The sequence below is a fragment of the Glycine soja genome, chromosome 12 (assembly GCF_004193775.1).
Source record: "Glycine soja cultivar W05 chromosome 12, ASM419377v2, whole genome shotgun sequence".
NCBI classification, from domain to species: domain Eukaryota; kingdom Viridiplantae; phylum Streptophyta; class Magnoliopsida; order Fabales; family Fabaceae; genus Glycine; species Glycine soja.
Window position 1 is genome coordinate 43,169,106 of NC_041013.1, and position 21,592 is coordinate 43,190,697.

The 21,592-nt window shown below is 30.5% G+C and overlaps 2 protein-coding genes across 2 annotated transcripts; one reads left to right on the top strand and one right to left on the bottom strand.

The window, feature by feature from the left end:
• Positions 1-569: 569 nt before the first annotated feature.
• On the top strand, positions 570-3,826 carry LOC114378486 (basic leucine zipper 34-like). Its single transcript, XM_028337085.1, has 4 exons — positions 570-1,494; positions 2,480-2,570; positions 2,736-2,862; positions 3,055-3,826. The coding sequence occupies exons 1-4, from the start codon at positions 956-958 to the stop codon at positions 3,273-3,275; spliced, it is 978 nt and encodes a 325-aa protein (XP_028192886.1). The 5' UTR covers positions 570-955; the 3' UTR covers positions 3,276-3,826.
• A 6,731-nt stretch (positions 3,827-10,557) lies between these two features.
• On the bottom strand, positions 10,558-15,307 carry LOC114380044 (sodium/calcium exchanger NCL2-like). The gene is made up of 9 exons (XM_028338955.1): positions 14,787-15,307; positions 14,391-14,588; positions 13,814-13,998; positions 13,492-13,637; positions 13,123-13,384; positions 12,658-12,806; positions 12,188-12,440; positions 11,818-12,099; positions 10,558-11,192 (listed from the first exon to the last, which is right to left on the bottom strand). The coding sequence occupies exons 1-9, from the start codon at positions 15,196-15,198 to the stop codon at positions 10,944-10,946; spliced, it is 2,136 nt and encodes a 711-aa protein (XP_028194756.1). The 5' UTR covers positions 15,199-15,307; the 3' UTR covers positions 10,558-10,943.
• Positions 15,308-21,592: the final 6,285 nt, after the last annotated feature.

Consider the following 21,592-nt stretch of genomic DNA (forward strand, 5'->3'; position numbering starts at 1 on the left):
AAAAAGGGAACCAAAATCTGATCCAAACCGAAGTGCAAATATCGGGTGCCAGCGTGTCCATTAATCCGATCCAAAATTGGTAATAAAACACATAAAGAAAAGATGATTATGCATAGAATAATCAATTGAACGGTTCTGATGACACACTGACCATGTGAAAACCAGGAGGCCAAGCATTGATTGTGGTCCCATTATCCAAGTCTAATTAAAAGTGCTATATGGATAGGACACAACACAAGCGGAACCAAACTTTTTAGGCAAAGGGGTAAAAATAAATTTAAAAAAACTGCCCAAGATAAGTTCTATAGGGATGAAATGAAATTTTTATAATATGGTGGTATACAGTATCATGACATGAGACAATGGATGCCAAGTGAAGGGGTCACATCTGCACGTGGTTGCTGATTCCTATAGTTATTAAACAACACTCCAATTTTCCCACTAAAACCGTTGAGTCTTTCACCAGCTAGCTGTTGCTAGCTGTCTCTAATCCTCTCCCATGTGACCCACCTCTCCCTCATTCTCACTCTCTCTCTCCAACACCCCCTTAGAAAAACATACATTACATAAACACATACCAAAATCTAAGAAAAAGGGAGGGAAAAAAGGAGATATATGAAGAAAGAAGAGAAAAACTTTATAGCAAATGAATAAAAACACCATTATGAGGCTTTACATGGCACAATGGCATTGCCTCTCATCATCTCTTTAATACTATCTCTCTCCCGCTGGTTTTAGAACCCCAAGAACAAGATTTTGAACTAAGATTCGCGGTTGTTTGTGTGTTGGTTAGGTTGTTGGGATCTGTGTTGTTCCTTTCTCTTTCTCCCTCTCCCTCTCCCTCTCTCTATTTTCTCAGACACACACACACTTAGATACACAAAGGCCATTATACGTGTAGTAGACACAAAATTTTCGGTATCTCTCTATATTTGGGGTCACACATACATAGGTAATGGCACAGTTACCTCCTAAAATACCAACCACACCCCAAAATTGGCCATCTTTTCCTCATCAAAGGGTACCCTCAATGGCCAACTTCAACCCCACAACCTCAACCACCACCATCGTCACCACTACAACTCCCCCACCGCCTTCATGGGTCGACGAGTTTCTAGACTTCTCGTCGGCCCGGCGGGGTGCCCATCGGCGATCTGCCAGCGACTCCATTACGTTCCTCGAGACACCGTTTCTCGAGGAATGCCGAACCGGTTTCGACCGGCTCGACGAGGACCAGCTCATTTCGATGTTCTCCGATGACATTGCTGTGGCGGCGCTGCCTCCGCCGCCGCTGTCGTCGGTGTCCAACCCCTCCTCGCCGACCTCCGACCAAAACAGCAGCGAGGAGAAGCCGATAGCAATGGCGCTGGACGTGAAGCCGAAGACGGAAAATGTTGAAGAGGAAAGCTCGAGCAAGGATGAGGAGGCGGCGGCGCCATCCTCCGTCACCGCCACCTGCACTGAAATCGTTGTTGATCCCAAGAGGGTCAAAAGGTACTCCTAATCACACCAAATATTAATTATTGTTATTGCTGTAGTAATGTATTACTATTTTATATTTTATATATTATATAGTACTTTCACACCTCCCATGCACGTACAGTTAATGAAAATGATTTTATTTTTTAAATAAACTACCAGCTTAGTAGGATTTAGGATGTATTTAATTAAATTAAATAATAAATTTTAAGACTTTTAAGACTTTTAATTAATGTAAAAACCAATAAATGTATATTTTTAAGACTTTTAATTAATGTAAAAACCAATAAATTTGTCATGATAATTTATGATTAAATAATAATATTAAAATTCTCTTAATAGATAGATTATGTATTCTAATTTAGTTTAACACTTGTTGAATAAATTTTTTTTCATATTTTTACTACAATATTTGTTAAGTTAAAAGTTTATAATTTACTTTCATGAGTTTAAATAATTGGTTTTAATCGTAAAAAAAAATACTGAGTGATCCATATATACCTTGTCTTACACATTAAATTTTTGTAGAGTTTTTTAATATTAAACATGAATAGTAACTTGTTTAGTAGCAAGTGGCTTGATATGTATGCTACATTTTTTTTTAGAACTAAAAATAACTTGATCAAGTCCTGCGTTGTTTAATAAATAATTGAAAAATGATGAATACATGATCGAATTATCATTTTGATGAGTACAATTTTTAGATATATATATATATATATATAAAGAAGAAGAAAGAAAACAAATGTTTTGATAGTTATGTATTTGGATCTAACAAAGTTAATTTTATTAAACCAATTAAATGAGTTGGTTGAGTGCAGAAGTTAATTAATTATGTGAGTCCAATTATGTCTCTTATACCCCTTTTCCTTTCAAGCTACTTTAACTTAACCTTACAGTATACGTGATTGATTTTATATACGTAGAAGAATTAAACGTGAAGTGTGTATATACCAAACTAAATCTAATTTGCTATTGTTATTATTTGTATGCAAACCAGAATTTTGGCTAACAGGCAATCAGCTCAGAGGTCAAGGGTAAGAAAGCTACAATACATTTCTGAACTCGAAAGGAGCGTAACAACTTTGCAGGTGAATAAGTTTAATTTAATTTAACTTTCATAATATATATACACATGCTGCACCAAGAATATAAATGTTACATGTAGCATATTAGTTTCCCTAAATCTAGTAGCATATTTATCTTCCAATAAATATATAAGACTTGTGCTAATTATGAGAAATGTTAAAATGAAGACGGAGGTATCAGCATTATCACCGCGAGTTGCATTTCTGGACCATCAACGTTTGATTCTTAATGTCGACAATAGTGCCTTGAAGCAACGCATTGCTGCTTTGGCCCAAGACAAGATTTTCAAAGACGGTATAATGCTTTGTTCTTTTTCCTTTTCCAAATATTTTCACTCCATCTTTTATTTTATGCAATCCATATATACATATTGAGATTTTATTTCCTTCTTCTCTTTTGATATAATATATCACCTTTGGAACTTCCAAAAGCACACCATGATCATGATTATTGAGATAGTGGGTATATATTTTTTTACTCTCTCAGCTCACCAAGAAGCATTAAAGAAGGAAATAGAGAGACTAAGGCAAATCTATCATCAACAGAACCTACAAAAGATGAACAACAACAACAACAATCTTCAACAAACTCCACCAACATCACAGCCACAACAACAACCAATGCAACTTCATCATCATCGACAGCAGCAGATAACAGTGTCTCAAACATTGGGATGCAAGGACAACAAGGAGCAGCTCCTCAGTTGAGGGGGAAGAGACAAGGAATAGTGCTGTGGATGAATGAATGTCCCTTCATGCTAACTAGAAAACTTTCACGTGATGTGTTCCCCATCAATGTGTTGGTGTGGGGGCACCCTGACACAGTGATGGGGTTGGAGGGTAGGAACTTGACAAGTGGATTAATTAGCTTGAGAATAGGTTGGAGAATTTTTTATGCTTTCAAGGTGAAAATTGGTTATATCTTGGGGGTTGGATTGGGATTTTTGGATTTGATGATTTCTTCAGATTACACTTTTGGTTTTTTTTTTCTTCTTTTGTTAACAGAAAAATTATTCTCATTGATTTTTTATTTTGTTGGGTGGAATAAGGGGACAAAGCATCGTGGTTTTGTATTGGGATATGCATGGAAGCTGTCAGAGAATTATTTTTCTCCTTTTTTTTTTGTTTGGAGGAAGGGGGTGTCTGATCGCAGTATTTTTCTTGTTTTTCTTCCTTTGGAGACTAATTGTTCGCATTTAATTTGGATGAATTGTACAAAATTTTAATTAAGCCAGCTATAACATTTATTCTTCTACATATGCAGGTTGTGTTCTATGTAATAGTAGATTTTTTACATCAAATTTCTCGATCCCAATTATCTTGTTGGAGCAGCATATATTAAGCATTTCGGAAAATGTAGTATTAATGATAATAGAGCATTTACTTAATAGTGTGTAGAATATTTATTTAAATTTGATTTTTGTATTTCTAAGAATTCAATTGTTTTAAAGTATGTTTACTGTATCAAGAAGTGTCTAAGATTCATGTGTTAATTAGTTCATTAATTGGCAATGAAAGAAATTCAAAGATAGTGAGTTTCTTAAATTATTTGAGTGTTCTTCCTTCTTTTTTTTCCCCAATTCCTCTCATTTTCTACAAAGTGGTATCAGAACTTGGTTATTAATTTTGAATGTTTTATTTCGTGGTTTTGAACCTCAGACTCACAAAAGACAATATTGATAAGTAGTGTATGCGTATGAAGGTCTTTCTTGGCTGTCAAGAAGCATAGGAGATAATATATAGATTATAGAAGGATACGACGTGAACTGAAAATGGAGGAGCTTTAAATCAACAACAAAAGAACACGTTACAAAACAAATCATAGATTGGATCAACATGCTCTTAGCTAGCATCATCACGAAACATTGGATTATGACATGTTGAGAAATTTTCCAGGGTAAAACAAGTTCGAGAGATTCTTCAAAATGATCACATGAGGAGTTGATATGTGAAAAAAGTACGCCTTCAAACACATTGGAATTTGGAAGATAAGTTTGAATCCTTACAAATGAAGAAATTTGAAGCCAAATTGGAAGTAAATCATATTCAATTCTCAGTTAGATTGATAATTTATATATGATTATTTGGGAAGAATTGTTTGTGGCAGCATTGATAGAGATATAAATTGTATTTGTAGTAAGAATGTTAGTTCTAGAAGTCTCCCACCCAACCATGGTGAATAATTAATTCTACATGTGATAAGTTGGATTTAGAAAATGAATATGGATTCTACATGGGATAATGATGAAGTGAATATTCTAAAAGGGGAAACACAAACTAAAAAATGAGATTTATTGAGGAGTTATCTTTGGAGACTTGTTTTTAAAATGAAAAAAGATACTTATGATTTACTCTCATTCTTTAAAGGAGACAAAAAAGCCTTGACATAAAATAATAAACCTTTAATTTAAACTTTGAAGATGGCATGAAAGAAGAAATCAAAACAAGGAGACCAAAAAGGCTTGACATCAAATAATAAGCCTTTAATTTAAATTTTGAAGATGACATAGAAGAAGAAATCAAAGTCATTGTGAAGAACATTTGAGAGCCATTAATTATGTCTTTCCAAAAATTATAAAGAAATTGGGGTCAATTAAGAACATGGCAGGTGTACAGTTGTATATGTAATAAAGAGTGAGAAGAGTATTATAAGTACAAAGATTGTGGTTTAACAATAAGACAATCAATTAATTACTATTTTGATTAAAAAATTCAGAAAGACATAAGAAATTTTAGATTTTCAGTTTTTTTTATATAAAAAAAGGCAAATAAAAATTACAAGAAAATTCAATTAATGGAAACATGCACATGTTGAAATCCCCTTGGTTCTCCCTAAGATAACCTTTTTCCTTTGTCTAATTTAGTTTATCCCAATCCTTTAGACGATAAACCCATGCATTCCTGATTATGGATTCCCGTTCCTTAGATGAGCAAAAGTAGCAACAATCATTATGTTTAAAATTGCATGTGGACGCATATAATTCCTATTCCAAGACTCATAAGTTATATGGTTATTAAATTAGAACAATCTAAACCTGAATTTCCTATTTGCAAGATCTAGATCACTTAATTTCCTAATGTGGGCTAATCACGAAAAAAACATTGAGCATTAATTCAATAACTTAATTCACATGAAAAGAAATACGACTCAGCAAAGAGAAATTAGTTATAAAAGGTTAAAATAAGGTTCATCCTAACCTAACTTTATGAAACTTGAAAACTCATAAATAAAATGAGAAAAAAAAGGATTAATTGAAAATTTTATCACTTAATTTGTATTATTTTACAAATTTTATCCCTTATTTTTTCTCCCTCAAATTTTATCACTAAAATCTTCAATTTTTATGTATTTTATCACTGCTAATGTGTAATAAAAAAAAGTTAAAAGAAAAAGTAAAATTTTTGTCCCCAATCTGATAGTAAAATAAGCAAAAATAAAAAAATAGAAATAGTAAAATTCACAACAAAAAATGGATGATAAAATGTATAAAATATTGAAAATTGAGTAATAAAATTCACAAAAAATAACTTAAGTAGTAAAATTCATAAAATAATAAAAGTTAGCTGACAATTTGTAATTAAGCAAAAAGAAAAGGATAAAGATGAGGAGCAGGCAATGAATCTTTAAGACCCGTTCTTGATTTCTTTAAGCTTCAATGACGGGTGATGATTCTCCACGCTCTTCCTCTAGTTTGGTCCTTAAAGGAGTAAAAAAAAAAAAAACCAGTGACGTAATTTGTTCAAATAAATACCAATTAAGTTTAGACTTTTTGGACCACGAAAGACACTCCACTAGGCTCACTCCTACAAAAATACAAACTTTGTACTAGTCCATTAATTTGCAATGAAGCTAAGAAATCTAAATCAAGTAACCTTTTTTTTTTAAATTGTTCGAGTGTTTGTCTGCTCTTTCTACTTTGCTTATTCACTTCAAAATGATTTAAGAGCTTGGTTATTTTGAAAATATTTAATTCAATCGTTTTAATCTCCAAACTTATAAAAGGCAACTTGACTCTCAAAATGTATGAGAAATACTAGAAGAAGAATATGATGAACCGAAATTAAAAATTCCAGTTAATGCCAAGAACTTTTTATGATTTTCTGTAAGGCTAAAATATTAATGCCCCAAAGCCAGTGCTTATAGGGTGGTTTTGGATAAATACATGTGCAATCCAAATAAAGGAAGAGATAATGATTCCTTTCTTTCTTTTCTGTTTTTTCGGTAAGAGAAACAATGATTTTTAAGAGCAGATAAATGATGTACAGTATTTATTCTGTGGTTAATTATAAGATTATTTTTAGTTGTTTGTATCTTTTTATAAGATTTTTTATTTTATTTTTAGATATATAATTTTTTTTATATTTTTATTTAACTATTCTTTCTAAATATTAATAAAAAATAATTCAATAAATATAAAAATAAAAAAGATAATTTTAGAATAATGATACAAATAATTGATACATTTAATATAATTAATTAAATTATTTTTTAAAAGATATAAATTAATTAAAAAAGTAAACTAAAAAGTATTTTATTTTAACGTAACGGAAATAGACAGTTGACTTTAAGTTCAAATATAGTTTCCTTATAGTTTTGACCACCATATATAGTTTTTATTGGACTATTAGATGATGCTATCTCATTAGTCATTAGAGAGTGGGGGTTCCAAGGAGAAAAACAAATGCAGCAAGCACTCATCCTTTATAACTGTTTCAGGTACTTGGATCATTCCCACTAGTACTGCTCTGAGAGTTTCAGCTTTGTACTAATTTTTCAAATACAGAAGTTAGAGTCATAGAAATAATGATTGTTTCAAGTTTGAACTTATGCAGCGAGCAATAAATCATTCATTACGGAAAGATAATGATTGTGGGACTTGAAATAAAGCAGAACAATCATGATGGCTTAACTACTTTTAGAATTTTGGAAAGTTTTTAAGAGCTGAAGACAAAATTATACCTATACATAAATAAAAATAAATTTATTTTTAAAGGTAAATGTTAACTAATGTACTTAAAACATTGGTTAAAAAATTAAAAAAAATTTATTTTTGGGATACACAAAATTGCTCTCTACTGAAGTTTTTTTATGTTTTATATGATAAATATATTTTTATTTTAGTTTCTTAATCAATGTCCTGAAGATAATAATTAACAAGACTCATTTTTAAGATGTTTTTCATTAGAACTTGCTATTATAAATAAAAATGAGTAATTGAAAATAAAATTAAAACTAAATGAATCGTATTTTAGAAATGATAACATTAAATAAGATAAAATTAGTTAGATTTACTTGTATTTAAGTCTAATATACAATATTATTTTTTTTGCTTATATATGAAGTATTTGCTAATAATTGGTACCTTCTAGATTCATGTATAAATAAAAATAACTAATTTCATGTTAATTAAAAAAGTTAGTTGATATTATTTAATTTTTTAATTTCAAATAAAAAATAAAGTTATTTTTAAAATATCTTTCATTAGACTTTACTATCATAAATAAAAATGAATAAAAAATAAGATTATTTCTAAAATATTTTTTTATTAAAACTTACTATCATAAATAAAAATGAGTTAATGAATATACAATAAAAATTAAATAAAAAAATATTTTAAGAATAATAACATGCATGCTTGCTGTGGATTCCAACAAGATACACATAGCTCCATTCAACCCCTCTTCCCTTTTGGGCTTTGGATTGGACTACCAAACAATCATACTACTAACCTTATTTCTTCATTAATATAAGAACTTTAAGGGACATATTATTATTTACAACACCATAAGAACTTTAAGGGACATATTTTTTTTTACATTAGTTTAACCAAACATACGAACTAATTAATGCATTGCCTAGCAAAGCTATCAAATTAAGTTATTTAGCAATAAGGTGTTAGTACCACTTTCCACTCCTATACCAAGTAACCTGTTCATATTCAAACTTGAGGAGGAGTAACATGTGTGGTTGGAGAGGTCATAGGATTTTCTGCAACATCACTTCAAGAAATGCAACTCCTATTTCTTTCCTTCTGAGAGCTTCAGCATACTCTTCAAGTGCTCCAAAGTGCCTCATGTTTGAAGGATGGAACTGTAACACTTCCTGCACAAAATTTTTCAAAAAGGATCCTTTACCATATCCAACCTTGATGTTGCTATTCCGTAGCTGATCGATATCATCTATGGTAGGTTCAAGCCGTTCAGCAGTTAGCATGCTGGCAAGGTTAGCTGTGTAAGACTGTGTTATGATAAGTGCTACAAACAACCAAACCACCATAGCCATCTTTGATAAATTCCTATGTAACTTGTCCCCTAAGTTCAGTCAAATGAACCAAATCAGAATTAGTTTATTAATGTAAAAATGAAATGATAGCATGCAAATGTTTGGATACGTATTTTCACAAGCAGTTATAGTAATAAAAATGAGAAGAAAAAATAAAATAAGCTTTTGTCTCGAACTAAAATTAACTTCTTGATAAGTTAAAATCAACTTTTTGGAAAAGTTAAATCATTGGGCAAGAGCCGCGATTTGAGCCACAAGCGCGCCAAGTTCTATGCTGATTTCGAGTGAGTTTGCCTGAAACGTGCGTCGTTTTGAGTGTGTGCATTGTTTGTTGTTACGATGATGACATGTCAGTTCAGTGGCATTGTTTGTAGTGATGATTGTTCAAGCTTTGATGTTTTTCACTTTTGAACTCGAAACTATATTAAGACTCGGATAGTGACGGCAAGGACGACGGGTATAACCAGCTTTCATTTTAAAATAAATACTAATGATTCTTGAACCATCACAAATCGTGTTATTAAATATTTAATAAACACGTCATAACTTAAATTAAAATTAGACATTTAAAACAAAACTTTTCAAATATGATGAGGAAGATTCGAAAAAAAAATTTATTAAGATAAGATGAAACACAAAATTCAGGTATACATCAAACATAAAAAAAACATATTTAAGTCTTTTTAGTTATCTCTGACATTTTAAATCTTTTGTGTGACAACTCAATGCTTAAGGCTTCTCCTCCGATTATCCCTTCATCATATTCATCAAATTTAATGGCTATGAGTAACCAATTTCATCCTCATTGAGGTTTAATGTAATTAGACTATTACTTTCATGCACTTATGTTTTATTTTTATTCAATAAAAGTTCTCACTGTTATTTTTCTATACCTAATTTTTGTTTTTAGTTTGATCAACTAATTGTATGATCCTATTAATTTAATTGCAATTAGGAAATTCTTTTGAATTGCCAACTAAAAAAGGCAACCAATAATCTTTATGCCCACGGATGGGGTAAATAGGATTGATCATAACTAAAATTCATTTTTTTAATGTAAGACATTTGGTTATACTAATTCAGGAGATTACTAATGAAATCAAAGGACTTAGATTTTTTCACTTATGGAATTAAGGCTTGAATAATTTTGTGGGTTGATGCTAAGATAATCTTAATTGCAAAGGAATAAGTAGTTATTACATGTTAGGAATGTCTAATCAAGTTAAACTTGACGACTTCTTCCATTTATATAAATCCAAATTTATCACATCTACAAAGTATTTGACAAAATTCTTAAACCAACTTTCTTCCCTTAAACTCTTTTAATTTTCGCATTTGTCTTCACATTATTCAATTTAATCATAGTAGTGTACTTAATTTATTGTTAATTACCCAAATATCACACAAGTCTCTATTGAGATGATACCTTACTCATTGTTTTGTTACTTGAGTGATTTAATACTCTTGTCAAAATCCCAACTGTAATTCCTCGTGAAATCTCTATAACATGTCAAAATCTATTGTAATATAACAAGAATATCTGTAATTAAAAAGTTAAACAAAAACAAAGAATCTATAACTACTAAAGTTTTTATGTGATTGAATATTCACAATTTTTATAATAAGAGATCTAATTTAATTGGTTTCACAACGTACATAAGTTGTCACAAAATCTATTAAAAGGTGAGTTTAAGTCCTACAAATAAATAAATAAAAATTCACAATTTTTATCAATGTGGTATCCAAGACAACTGATTCAATAGCTCAATGAATGGGTTTATTATTGTTTGATAAGAAATATTAGTAGCATAATTTTTCTAATGTACTTTTATTATGGCTGAATTTTTTTAAAATTACAAAAAATTATAGGTCTGATTTCTTATCCAATGAGGTCAACTCATGAATTTTTAGGTTTCCAATCAAGTGTGTTACTAACTCATCTTGTGCAATTGATACTCTTAGACTTTTCCTTGCATTCAGTGTATATCTAAATTCGTTTTCCATCAAGGCATCAACGACCCCATTAGAATCATCAACGGTCACACGATATTCAACATAATCCACATCCATGGTTTGTTATGCCAGCCTGGTCACTAAACATAATTGAGAACATCTTTGAGGACGAAGACCAAAAGCAATGCTACTAGGTACATGAGGTATGCAGGGAAAGATGTCCAAAGAGGAAAAGTGGGTCGAAAACTAGCAGTGAGGCCCGTTACAGCACAAACTATTGCCACGACTAGCACATCAGCGGAGAATTCCCAAGTGATCTCACGCATGTATATAAGTATAGAGATCACCACAAAGCCAAGAATGTTGTTCATGAACACTGCTCCATAAATCTGCATTGACCCAAATCGTAATTTAAGTATATATAGTTAGCATAGCTATGAAGCATCAATACTTTATTTTGTTTCATGTATCGGTATCTGATACGGATTCAATATCAATACTCTTGGATATTTTACTCATACGTTTATATGAAGCATCAAATCTTTAAAAAAAGTTATGAAAATCTGATATAGCTACATATGAGACATAGAAGTATATATAATATAGAAACATATAAGCATTGTCCTTTAATGAACTAAAAATGGTGATTGCCCTCTTTATAGATGATTCAAGAAAGGAATGAGATTGATGCTTTTCTTATTTGTAGACAATAGGAACTGATTTATGATGACAATGATTTACAATTTTTATTTTGTTTTTAATTTTTAGTAATGTGAAAAAAGTATGTTCTTAATTTGGATTACAGAATTTCAATCACATATTTGTTGTTTTATGAAGTTTTTTAAAAATCTAGATGTATATCATACATGTATCACTTTTTTTTATATATTTTTAGAATAACCACGTCGTCGTATCTGTGTATCAAATCTACATGTATACTATATCGTATCTGTGCCTCATACTCATAGGAGCATAGTGAAGAAGTGAAACTGGCATATGGAGATGATGACTAACCTCATACATTGTTTGAGAAGTATTACTGGTCTTCTTATGGCTAGCTTCTTTGATTGCTGAGGTTGCTTCTCTAAAATTTGTAGCCAGGGGGACTAAAATGAATGAGATGAAAAATGATGAAATTCCTGCTTCTTCAGAGAATTTTTGGACACTTGCTATTAAGGGTTCTGCAAGAAGAGCCAGTATAGTAACTCCCAACACCACATATCCTATAGCCGTCAACCATGCAGATGTTCCTTTGGTTTGATTCTCTTCTATTACCTTTTCAACATCTTCCCAGGTCTAACACACAATCATTTCAGTGTAAATTTATATTATTCATCAAGTGTTTGGCCTAAAAGAAATTGAGTAAAGGAATAACGAAAAATACTCGACGAATTTCGTGAGACGAAGATTTTGAGTTAGCAGCTTGGCTGGAATTTGAGTTCATCCATTTTGTAAAGCCTTCAACAAACTCGGTCTCGCTAATTTCATCATCTCTGTTGAGATCAAGATCTTGAACAAGTTTTGTAACTGCCTCCTCAGTTTCTACAACCTTGCCAAACTGGATGTCCTTGACTACTTTTTCCAATTCAGATCTTGAAATGTGGTTATCTTGGTTAACATCAATTTCCTCAAACAACCTATTGCATCACACAGTGTCCACCAGAACAGTAAAAAACATATGCCATTTTGTTGTGTCATCATTAATAGAAAACTAAATTTTATTAACTTCAGATTTTGAACATTTATATCAATGATTATGATATTTGGTTCTTTCCACATAGCTGGTAACATCTAATTAATGTAGTTGTACTATTTAAGAGTAGATTATATAACAAACAAAATCAATATGTGGACCTTTTGATAGCAATTTTGTCAGGTGTGCCATCATCTTGGCGCAGCCGGCCAACCATATCATTCTGAGCATGCTTCAAGACTTCAGATATAAGATGTCCCTTCAATTCACGTTGTTTTCTCACGTGTTCAATCCATGGCTTGATAAAAGTCTGGTCAGAATACAGACAATCAGGATGTGCTCAGTTAGCAGGGTGAGAAATACTTGGGATGAAAGGAAAGGAATAAAATCTCATTGCAAACAATGTCAAAAAGTACTAAAATCCTGCACTTAATAAAGAGAAACTTTATTTGTATAACAAATTTTACAACTAAGGGAGAAAAGAAAGGGAAGTATAAGATAGAAAATGTTGTATAAGTTATTGTATGGATAGCAAGTCACTTAATGGATATCAATACATTTTACTATGATGCTATCATTTATATAATGTATGGCAATCAAGTGGCATGGTGCATTGCATTACATACCTGATACATTTTGTTGAGAGATTCTTTGGGGAGGTATTGTCTATCCAGAGCATGCTTTGATTGGTTAATGTATTCTGTTAAGCCAGTGACAAACTCTTCCTTGGTTATAATTTGGTCACCATTTCGGTCAAAAACTTTTAACATGTCTGCTATCTGTTCCTCTTTGATATTTGTGTCATTTAATTTTGTTCCAAATAACAACTCTTTCACTTCAGAAGCTAACAAGTCCTTGCCCCCACGTTGACTAATTTCATGATACAGCCTGCTTGTTAAGTATTATCGGTTAAGTACACAATAACTGCTTAGAAAACTAAGCAAATAAAATAACCATTTAATCTGTTGAGAAATGTTTCATGAAACCTCACTCACCCACTTATTGCAGCTACATTGGGAGTCCCATCATCGGTCAGGATCTTTTGTAGAGTTTGTTTTTCGACACGTTGAAAAATTCTTAATATTAAGTCATCATGTTTTATATACTCCAGTCTTGTTTTCTCAATCTGAGGTTTAAAGACCTGCAGATTCATTGGTGAAAAATGAGAATGCAATTTTGGAATTGGAAAAAATCAAATAGGAGAAGCATAATTCAAAATTATTAGTGAGGAATTGTTTAGTGCTTTCTTATTTAACAAAATGTGATTTTAATAATCAAACTCAAAGCAAATAGAAAGTGTTTGGATGGATGAGAAACCTGGTAAATGAAGTATGAGATAAGAAAAGCAACAGCAACTGTAAGAGCAACCATCAAGGTCACATTGCGTGGAATAGAAGAGAAGTTGAATATACTGGGAATCTGCATTATGAGGAGTGGTATAACTGAGAAAACCATGATTCTTGCCATCTTTCTAGTATCTACATCCATAGTGATACCATAACCTATAAATTCATCCAAAGGAGACTGTAAATGAAGGGAATGAGCTACACATTAAACATCAAAATCGAATAAATTTAAAGTTAAGGTAATGCTAATGAAGAATTTGAAACTTCGAAACAGCAAAGATTTGTTTTAAGTGGAAGGAATGTTCATTAGTTTGTATTAGAAACATGGACTTCTTTTAGTTAGAAAAAAAAAATTGTTTCTCACAAGTATCCTCCGTCAGAGGTAATCTTGTTTGAGACACATGATTGAAGTCTTGGTTCACCACGATGTGGAAAACTAACTCTTTCGTTAGACTCAACTCTCGTTGCTAAAAAAATAATTTTCAATTATATATCTTTGAAATTAATTTAAGGGGCTCAAATACAGAGAAAAAGAATAAAAAGCAGACCAGTTAGTGATTCTTTTATTCCTCCACTTGATGAATTTGTGCCACCATAGTTAGAGTCATTTTTCAACTTTTGTCTGCCAATGAAAACACAGGTCCCCCAAACTACTGTCAGAAGCATAATGGATGATCCAGCCAACAAACCAACTCCAGTGGAAGCATACTCTTGTGCACTCTCCTTATCGCTGGAAAGTCCAGTAACTGACAAAACAAACAAAAACCACAAAAATTATTAGGACAAGGTATGTTTATATTAAGTACTATCTATAAAGATATCTAATATTAGAACCTTACCCAAATAACTAAATATCTAAGCAATTTAAAACAGATACATATAAGCCTTCTGACATGTTTAAAAAGCTTTAAAACTAGAAGATAGAAATTAGACTAGAAGCATACCAACAAGAATTAATGACTCAGGAAGAGCACCAAGAATATCAAAGGCACTAGCACCAAAAACACCAGGGCCAAGAATCTTGAAGATTTGCTCACCCCCAGCAGCCAAATATGATTCTCCGTGGAACAACAAGTACTCATAAACCAAAATGAGGAAGAGATGGCCAAGTATGTTATTGGAACATGGCAAGAACCCGTACATTTGCTTACAGAAATGCTCATCAGAAGAAGACTCGACAACAACACTTTGGTCTTTGAGTTGTAGATAAGAAGACTCTTGAGGTAATTGAACTGCATCAACCCCATCAGAAACACTAGGCCGAAGAGAACGGCATTCAGCATTATGAAGTGCTACTAATACTACAAAAGCAAAGAAAAAGAAGCATGCTGATGCATTTGACATGGTTCTTCTCATTTCATTTCACATATGCTGAACACTGAACTAGTAGCTAGCTAGAGAAATTGAAGTTGAGGAAAGTAAATGGCTCAAGACCTTTCACTGTGCTTGCATGTTCAATTTTCTGCTAGGCCATATATATGGGTTGAGGATTCACAATCGTACAAGTGTCACGTGAATTATTTTTAATTGTAATAATAAACGGGGACCGCTAAAATTATTAATTTTAATGCTTGCATCGCATGGTGGTTGATTATTTAATGATCGATATCAAAACTCAGCTTTATTCCAAGATGCTTGGTGTCCATCCAAATATATCGAACATATTCCAGTCGAAAGGGAAACTGCTACTGTTCCTCGGTGTGCAACTGGTTTGAATAATGGTTGGTTCTGGTGTTCTCAATAGAATAATACTAGCGGTTTTGGGTGGTTTGTTGTTAGTCAGGTTTTTTATATTATTATTATTATTTTCTTTTTAGCCTATATATTATGACTTGTGTAATTTGACCTAAACTACATGTAAACAAAATTGTATATCTAATACTTCTCAAGTTAAACAGGAACAATTGATTCATTTGTTTGGTAATATTATGACTTGTGTGTGGTTGAAAATGTAAAACACAAATAAACTTTTTCTTTTCTTAAACAAAAAGATGCTGAAACATTTGAAACCAACTTTTCGGGGGTACTGGAAGGGTGTTGTTAGGTGCATCCAGCATTATTGTTGGTGCACCCAACATTTTTTGTAAATGTCAAAAATACTCCTGATTTCTTTCTCTCTTTGAAAGTTGTTTTTATTCTAAACATGTCAGAAGGTGAAGGTATCCGTGTTCAGTGTTGCAGTGGTCGTCAGCGGCATACGAGATACCGCAGATCGCGCAGATTAAATTGATCCGTAAGTAACTTGCGGATCAACTTCATCCGTAAGAAACTTGCGGATCAAGTTGATCTGCAACAAATTTACGAATCAAATTGATCCGTAAGCAACCTGCGAATCAAGTTGATTCTTAACAAACTTACGAATCAACTTTGTCAACTACGGATCAACTGCGGATCAACAAAATCATATACGGATCACATCATAACATACACGGATCAAGCAGAATGAGCTGGGTGCACAAAAACTACTTACCCGAGGATATTTTTACCTTTTCACATAGAATACTGGATGCACCAGCAATAATCCTAGATGCACCCAGCAACACCCTTACTGTAAGTGCACTGCAAATCTTATATTTGAATTATAAATTTTCAATTTCGAAAAAGTATATATTTCATTATATTCTGACATGAGAAATCGGCACGTAAATATTATCGTAACAATATATTGTTATTGATAAAAAAAATTCAAACATTTTATTAAATACAAATTAACCCCGTCTGGACTTGGAATTTGGGATAGAAGAATAGTAATCCTCACATAACACGTGAGCCACTCAATGGAAGTCATTTATCATATAAATAAATCAGATATATCATATTATCAAATATTAGTACGTATTTATTCACAAAAAACAAATCATATATTCATATTATGTAAAAAATCAACGAGAGCCTCTCCCACCCTATCCAGAAGGCAATCTTTCATGGAGTATTGTCCTATTCATGTAAAAATCTTTTTGTTCTTATTCTAACTAGAAGGGGACAACCGATAAATTATTTTCAAAATATGAATGCGAAAATTTGTCACAGTCTTATTTGTTGTGTTTGGAATCTTTCAAAATAATAAACTTTATTTAATCTAAAAATAAATTGTTTTTAAACTCGTTGTAAGAAAAACAATTAAATTGATTTATAAATCAAATCCTATGTATGAAATTAAAAAAGAATAGTTTATTTTAATAAATACCAGTAAGGGATCAAATTGTAACTTAAAAAATTGTTACATTATTCTATAATTTCATATAAAATATGATTTTTAATTCAACTGTTAAATTATATTTACATTTAATATAAGATTGTGTGTGCCAAGTTATGTCTAAATTGAATAATAATAAAAAAAATTAAATAATTTATATTTTAATATATTTTAAAAAAATTATATTAAAAAATCTATACAAATCAGATAACAAATAATTTTATATTAATGGGAAATTTTGTATATATGATTTATATATAAAAAAATTAATCCAACGATAAAATTTATATAATCGAAAAATTATACAGTGCAATAATTCATCATTGCTACAGGTAATTTGATTCCATATATATATATATATATATATATATATATATATATATATATATATATATATATATATATATATATATATATATATATATATATATATATATATATATATATATAAAATCCAGTTTTTAATGATTTTGGGCATCGATGCGAGAGGTTTTGAAACTTCCAAATGATGCGACAAAAACTATAGTTAATTTAAATGGGCATTAATTAATCATATTAATTCTATGTAGATGGTTCTATATAAAAAAAATCCTCTATAGATGATAAATAAATAGTCAAAGATTTATTATATAAAAAAATGATTAATTCGGTTTGACAATTAGTTAATAATGAATGTGTAATTTACCATTTAGGAATACGATGGTTGTTGGTCCTTTACTATTTTTAATATATATATATATATATATATATTTTTTTTTTTTTAAAAATATGCATTTCTTAAATTTATTTTGTTCTTTTGTTATTCTGTCAAGAACAGAACATATTTTGTTATTACTAAAACTTCTAATGATCACGTAATATATACATACTTAAATCAATTGAATTTATTTTATAATCAACATGAACACTCATGATGAATAATATATATATATATATATATATATATATATATATATATATATATATATATATATATATATATATATATATATGTGTGTGTGTGTGTGTGTGTGTGTATTAGTGGATTTTTTTATAGATATATCACCCTTCGAAATCAATATGATAGAGTGAAAGTTACACAAATATAAATTCTCAAATTTTTCATTGATACCAAAAGGATAGAAACAATACAATTTATAATCTAATTGCTATTAATGATAACCATAGAAATCTTAGTTTAACGAAATTAAAAATAAAAGCTAAATAACACAATAAATAGTATCTTAATATTTTAATAATTTAACTCCATCTAATATAATCTTTCAACTACTTTATTTTGGGCGTAAAGCTCATTCTATCACAATCTTACTTGAGATATTGTGGAACACATGTAAAAGAAAAATGTGGACCACGAAATGTGACAGCTTTTAGGCGAAATAATACGCCTTAGAACACTTATTATATTAGAAGAAATCAGATATATGTCATTTTATAAAATTATTGACGAAACATATTTAGATAATATAATCTTAACCGAATAATTGAATAAAAATGATTAAGATGTTAAAGTTAAAATTAAATTATTTGAATAATATTTAAATTTAATCATTAACGAAAATAATTATTTATTAAATTTTATTTATTTATTTATTGAATTTTAAATTAGTCAAAACTTTTTTCTCGTTATAAACTAAAGGATTAGGAAAAAAAAATATTATGTCATCATTAAATAGTGATAAGAATTATTCTAAAAAAATAATTTTGTGAATAACGAAAAAATGTAAAAACAAGAGTTAAGATTCCCCATGTTTGCAAAAATCTAAATTATATCTAAACTCCTATTATGTTATACATGTTTTTTTTTAAGGAAAAAAAAATATTTTGTCAGCACACACAAAGAACATGACAATTAACATAACAGATCAGAAAACCCGAAGCATTTCAGTCCAATGCTTATCTCTCTCTCGTGTCTCTGACTGTTTTACAACTGACACCCTCCAACAATATCAGAAAAAAAGCCAATTACACGTTATTTTCTCACATCTCTCACGTTTATATTAAAACCAAATTACACATTTTAAAATTTTAATTGATCCCACATCTATCGAGTTTACTACGTGACATTATTGACCACGAAAAAGAAATATAGTCAACTACAAGATAAAACTCACTATAATAGGATTTCACAATAGCCACTTTTTATAAGAATGTAATATGATATCCGTATATAAGTGTGTGTTTCCTATTATTATAGATGCGGAAAATACAAACAATATTCTATGGATTTTCTCTTTTTAATATAGTTTTTACTATTAAGTAAAATCTCATACAACTCCATCAAATAACCCCGACCATTTTTCATTAACGAAATTAACACAAACTTGACTCTCTCTTTAATAAAAAAAATCAACACAAACTTCTATTATTAAATAATGAAAAGCACCCTGAACAAGGAAATTTCAAGCAAATCGTGGATTACTTTGTGAACGTGCCGCTAAGAAATCGTTGGGAGTCGTTGTTGGCTCCACTCCCAATTCATCTCTATCATGGGATTGATTTCTTTTTTTTATTCTTAAAATGTTTATTTTCATGAAATCATCATTTTCGATATATATATATATATATATATATATATATATATATGATTTTGTTATGTAATTATTTTTATATTTTTCTTAACATAATTGAATCATAATTTTGTTGTATGATGTATTTTGTTGTATTATTTTTTAAAAAAAATTGAAAAAAAAGATAAGAATACAATTGGTGTTTTTATTGACTAAATATACATTGTAATGATTGACTGAACTGCTCTTTATTATGCATATTGATTAAAGACTACTTTTTCTTATACATACTAATCATATTAAATATAGACACAATTTAAATTTATGCAATCTCAATAGATGTTATGACTCAAGAGAAAATAGTAGATTATCTTATATAAATACCAGTATGAATTTGATGCAACTCAACACCATTGGTTGATATTCACCATATTGTAGATAACATGAAGAGTGTATATTATATTGTGTATTGCAATGCTGACATGATTTCATGAAGGGGTATTACTTGAATGTCTTACTGTTCTAAAGTCGTCAAAGTAAGTGAGAACATGTTGTTTGATGCTTTAAGGAAAACAATTATGCACACCAAGAGGTAGATAAATTTTTACCTAACCTTTTTTACCGTTAACCTATTTATCTATGTGATAATTGTATTGAATCCGAGTGTATGAAGCTTAAACGCAATGATAATGTAGGAAATATGTTTTTCATCTTTTCAAAATATAGTAGCAAAGGTCTCATCGAGTTGAATGCAACGTTTGACCGATGTAGAAAATATTATTGCTTTGATGCGTGAGAAATTTGAATAGGCATGTTTTACTTTATAAAAATCATCCACTGGTTTTTTTTATGAAATGTCTATATTATCAGTGTTTCTTTAGTTGTTGATGTTTATTTTATGAATCATTTGAAGAGATTGTTGTTTTTACATTACTAGACGCATGTTGTTTAAAAGTTGATGAACACAAAAGAAGTAATTCAATCACAACATAAATTGAAAATAATATATTTCAAAACAACATAAAAAACTATACACATTACATCAAACAATAAAAAGATAATAATAATAATAATAATAACAATAATAATAATAATAATAATAATAATAATAATAGTAATAATAATAGTAGTAGTAGTATATGTCCAATACAATAATCAACCGCATTTGTCCCCCTTCTTGCCATTCTTGGCAGTCCTCTTCCTGATTCTCTATGTGTCTGAGCTACATCCAATTGTCAAGTTCTCTTGTAACAATTGCAAAGCTTGTTGTATGACCTGATGATGACTCGTGTCCTCTGCACAACTTTGAGGTCCAACAAACTCTACATAGCTTCTAACGTCATTTGGAATCGATCCTGCAATAACAACTACATTTAGTAACTATTTTTAAGTGGAAATTTAGAGGAACGGATCAACAAAATATAATTTTGTATTACATGGCAAGAGTAGTCTCCACCCAATACATAGTTTGTCAGTGGCTGCCCAAGTTGTGGTTGTCGTGGGATGGATGATAAATGTATAGGAGCATATGTTGCTATCATTCCTCCCACACTTGATCACAAAGTTGATATGAAGGACAAGGAGGCAGCTGGCGTGGAATCATCTATACATGACCAAACTTCCTCAGTATCCTCTCTAAATGATAAAGCTTTATGTTAGTCCCACATCTGATGAAGTCAGAGGAAAAGGTCTCATGTGCGAAGGCCTCACACCCTTGTGCTCCTCATGTGGACACTAGATGACATCCAACTATAGGCCATCTAGTTTCTCCCTAATTGGAAGGGCAAGCTTAGAACCTCTCAATGGCTTCCATCCGGTGGCTAGTAAGTCCTTCACAATGTAAGCCTTCACCTCTGAGTAGCCAACACTGGACAAATGCGCAAACACCCATTATTGTAAAAATCAAATTTTGTTTAAGTAAAGTAATAAAAAAATATTAATGAAAATAATTAAAATACTAAAATAATTTCATTACTATGAGTAATATTATATAACCTCCACACTATTTGTTATCATACTAGTTCACATACAAGAAATGGTTGTAGAG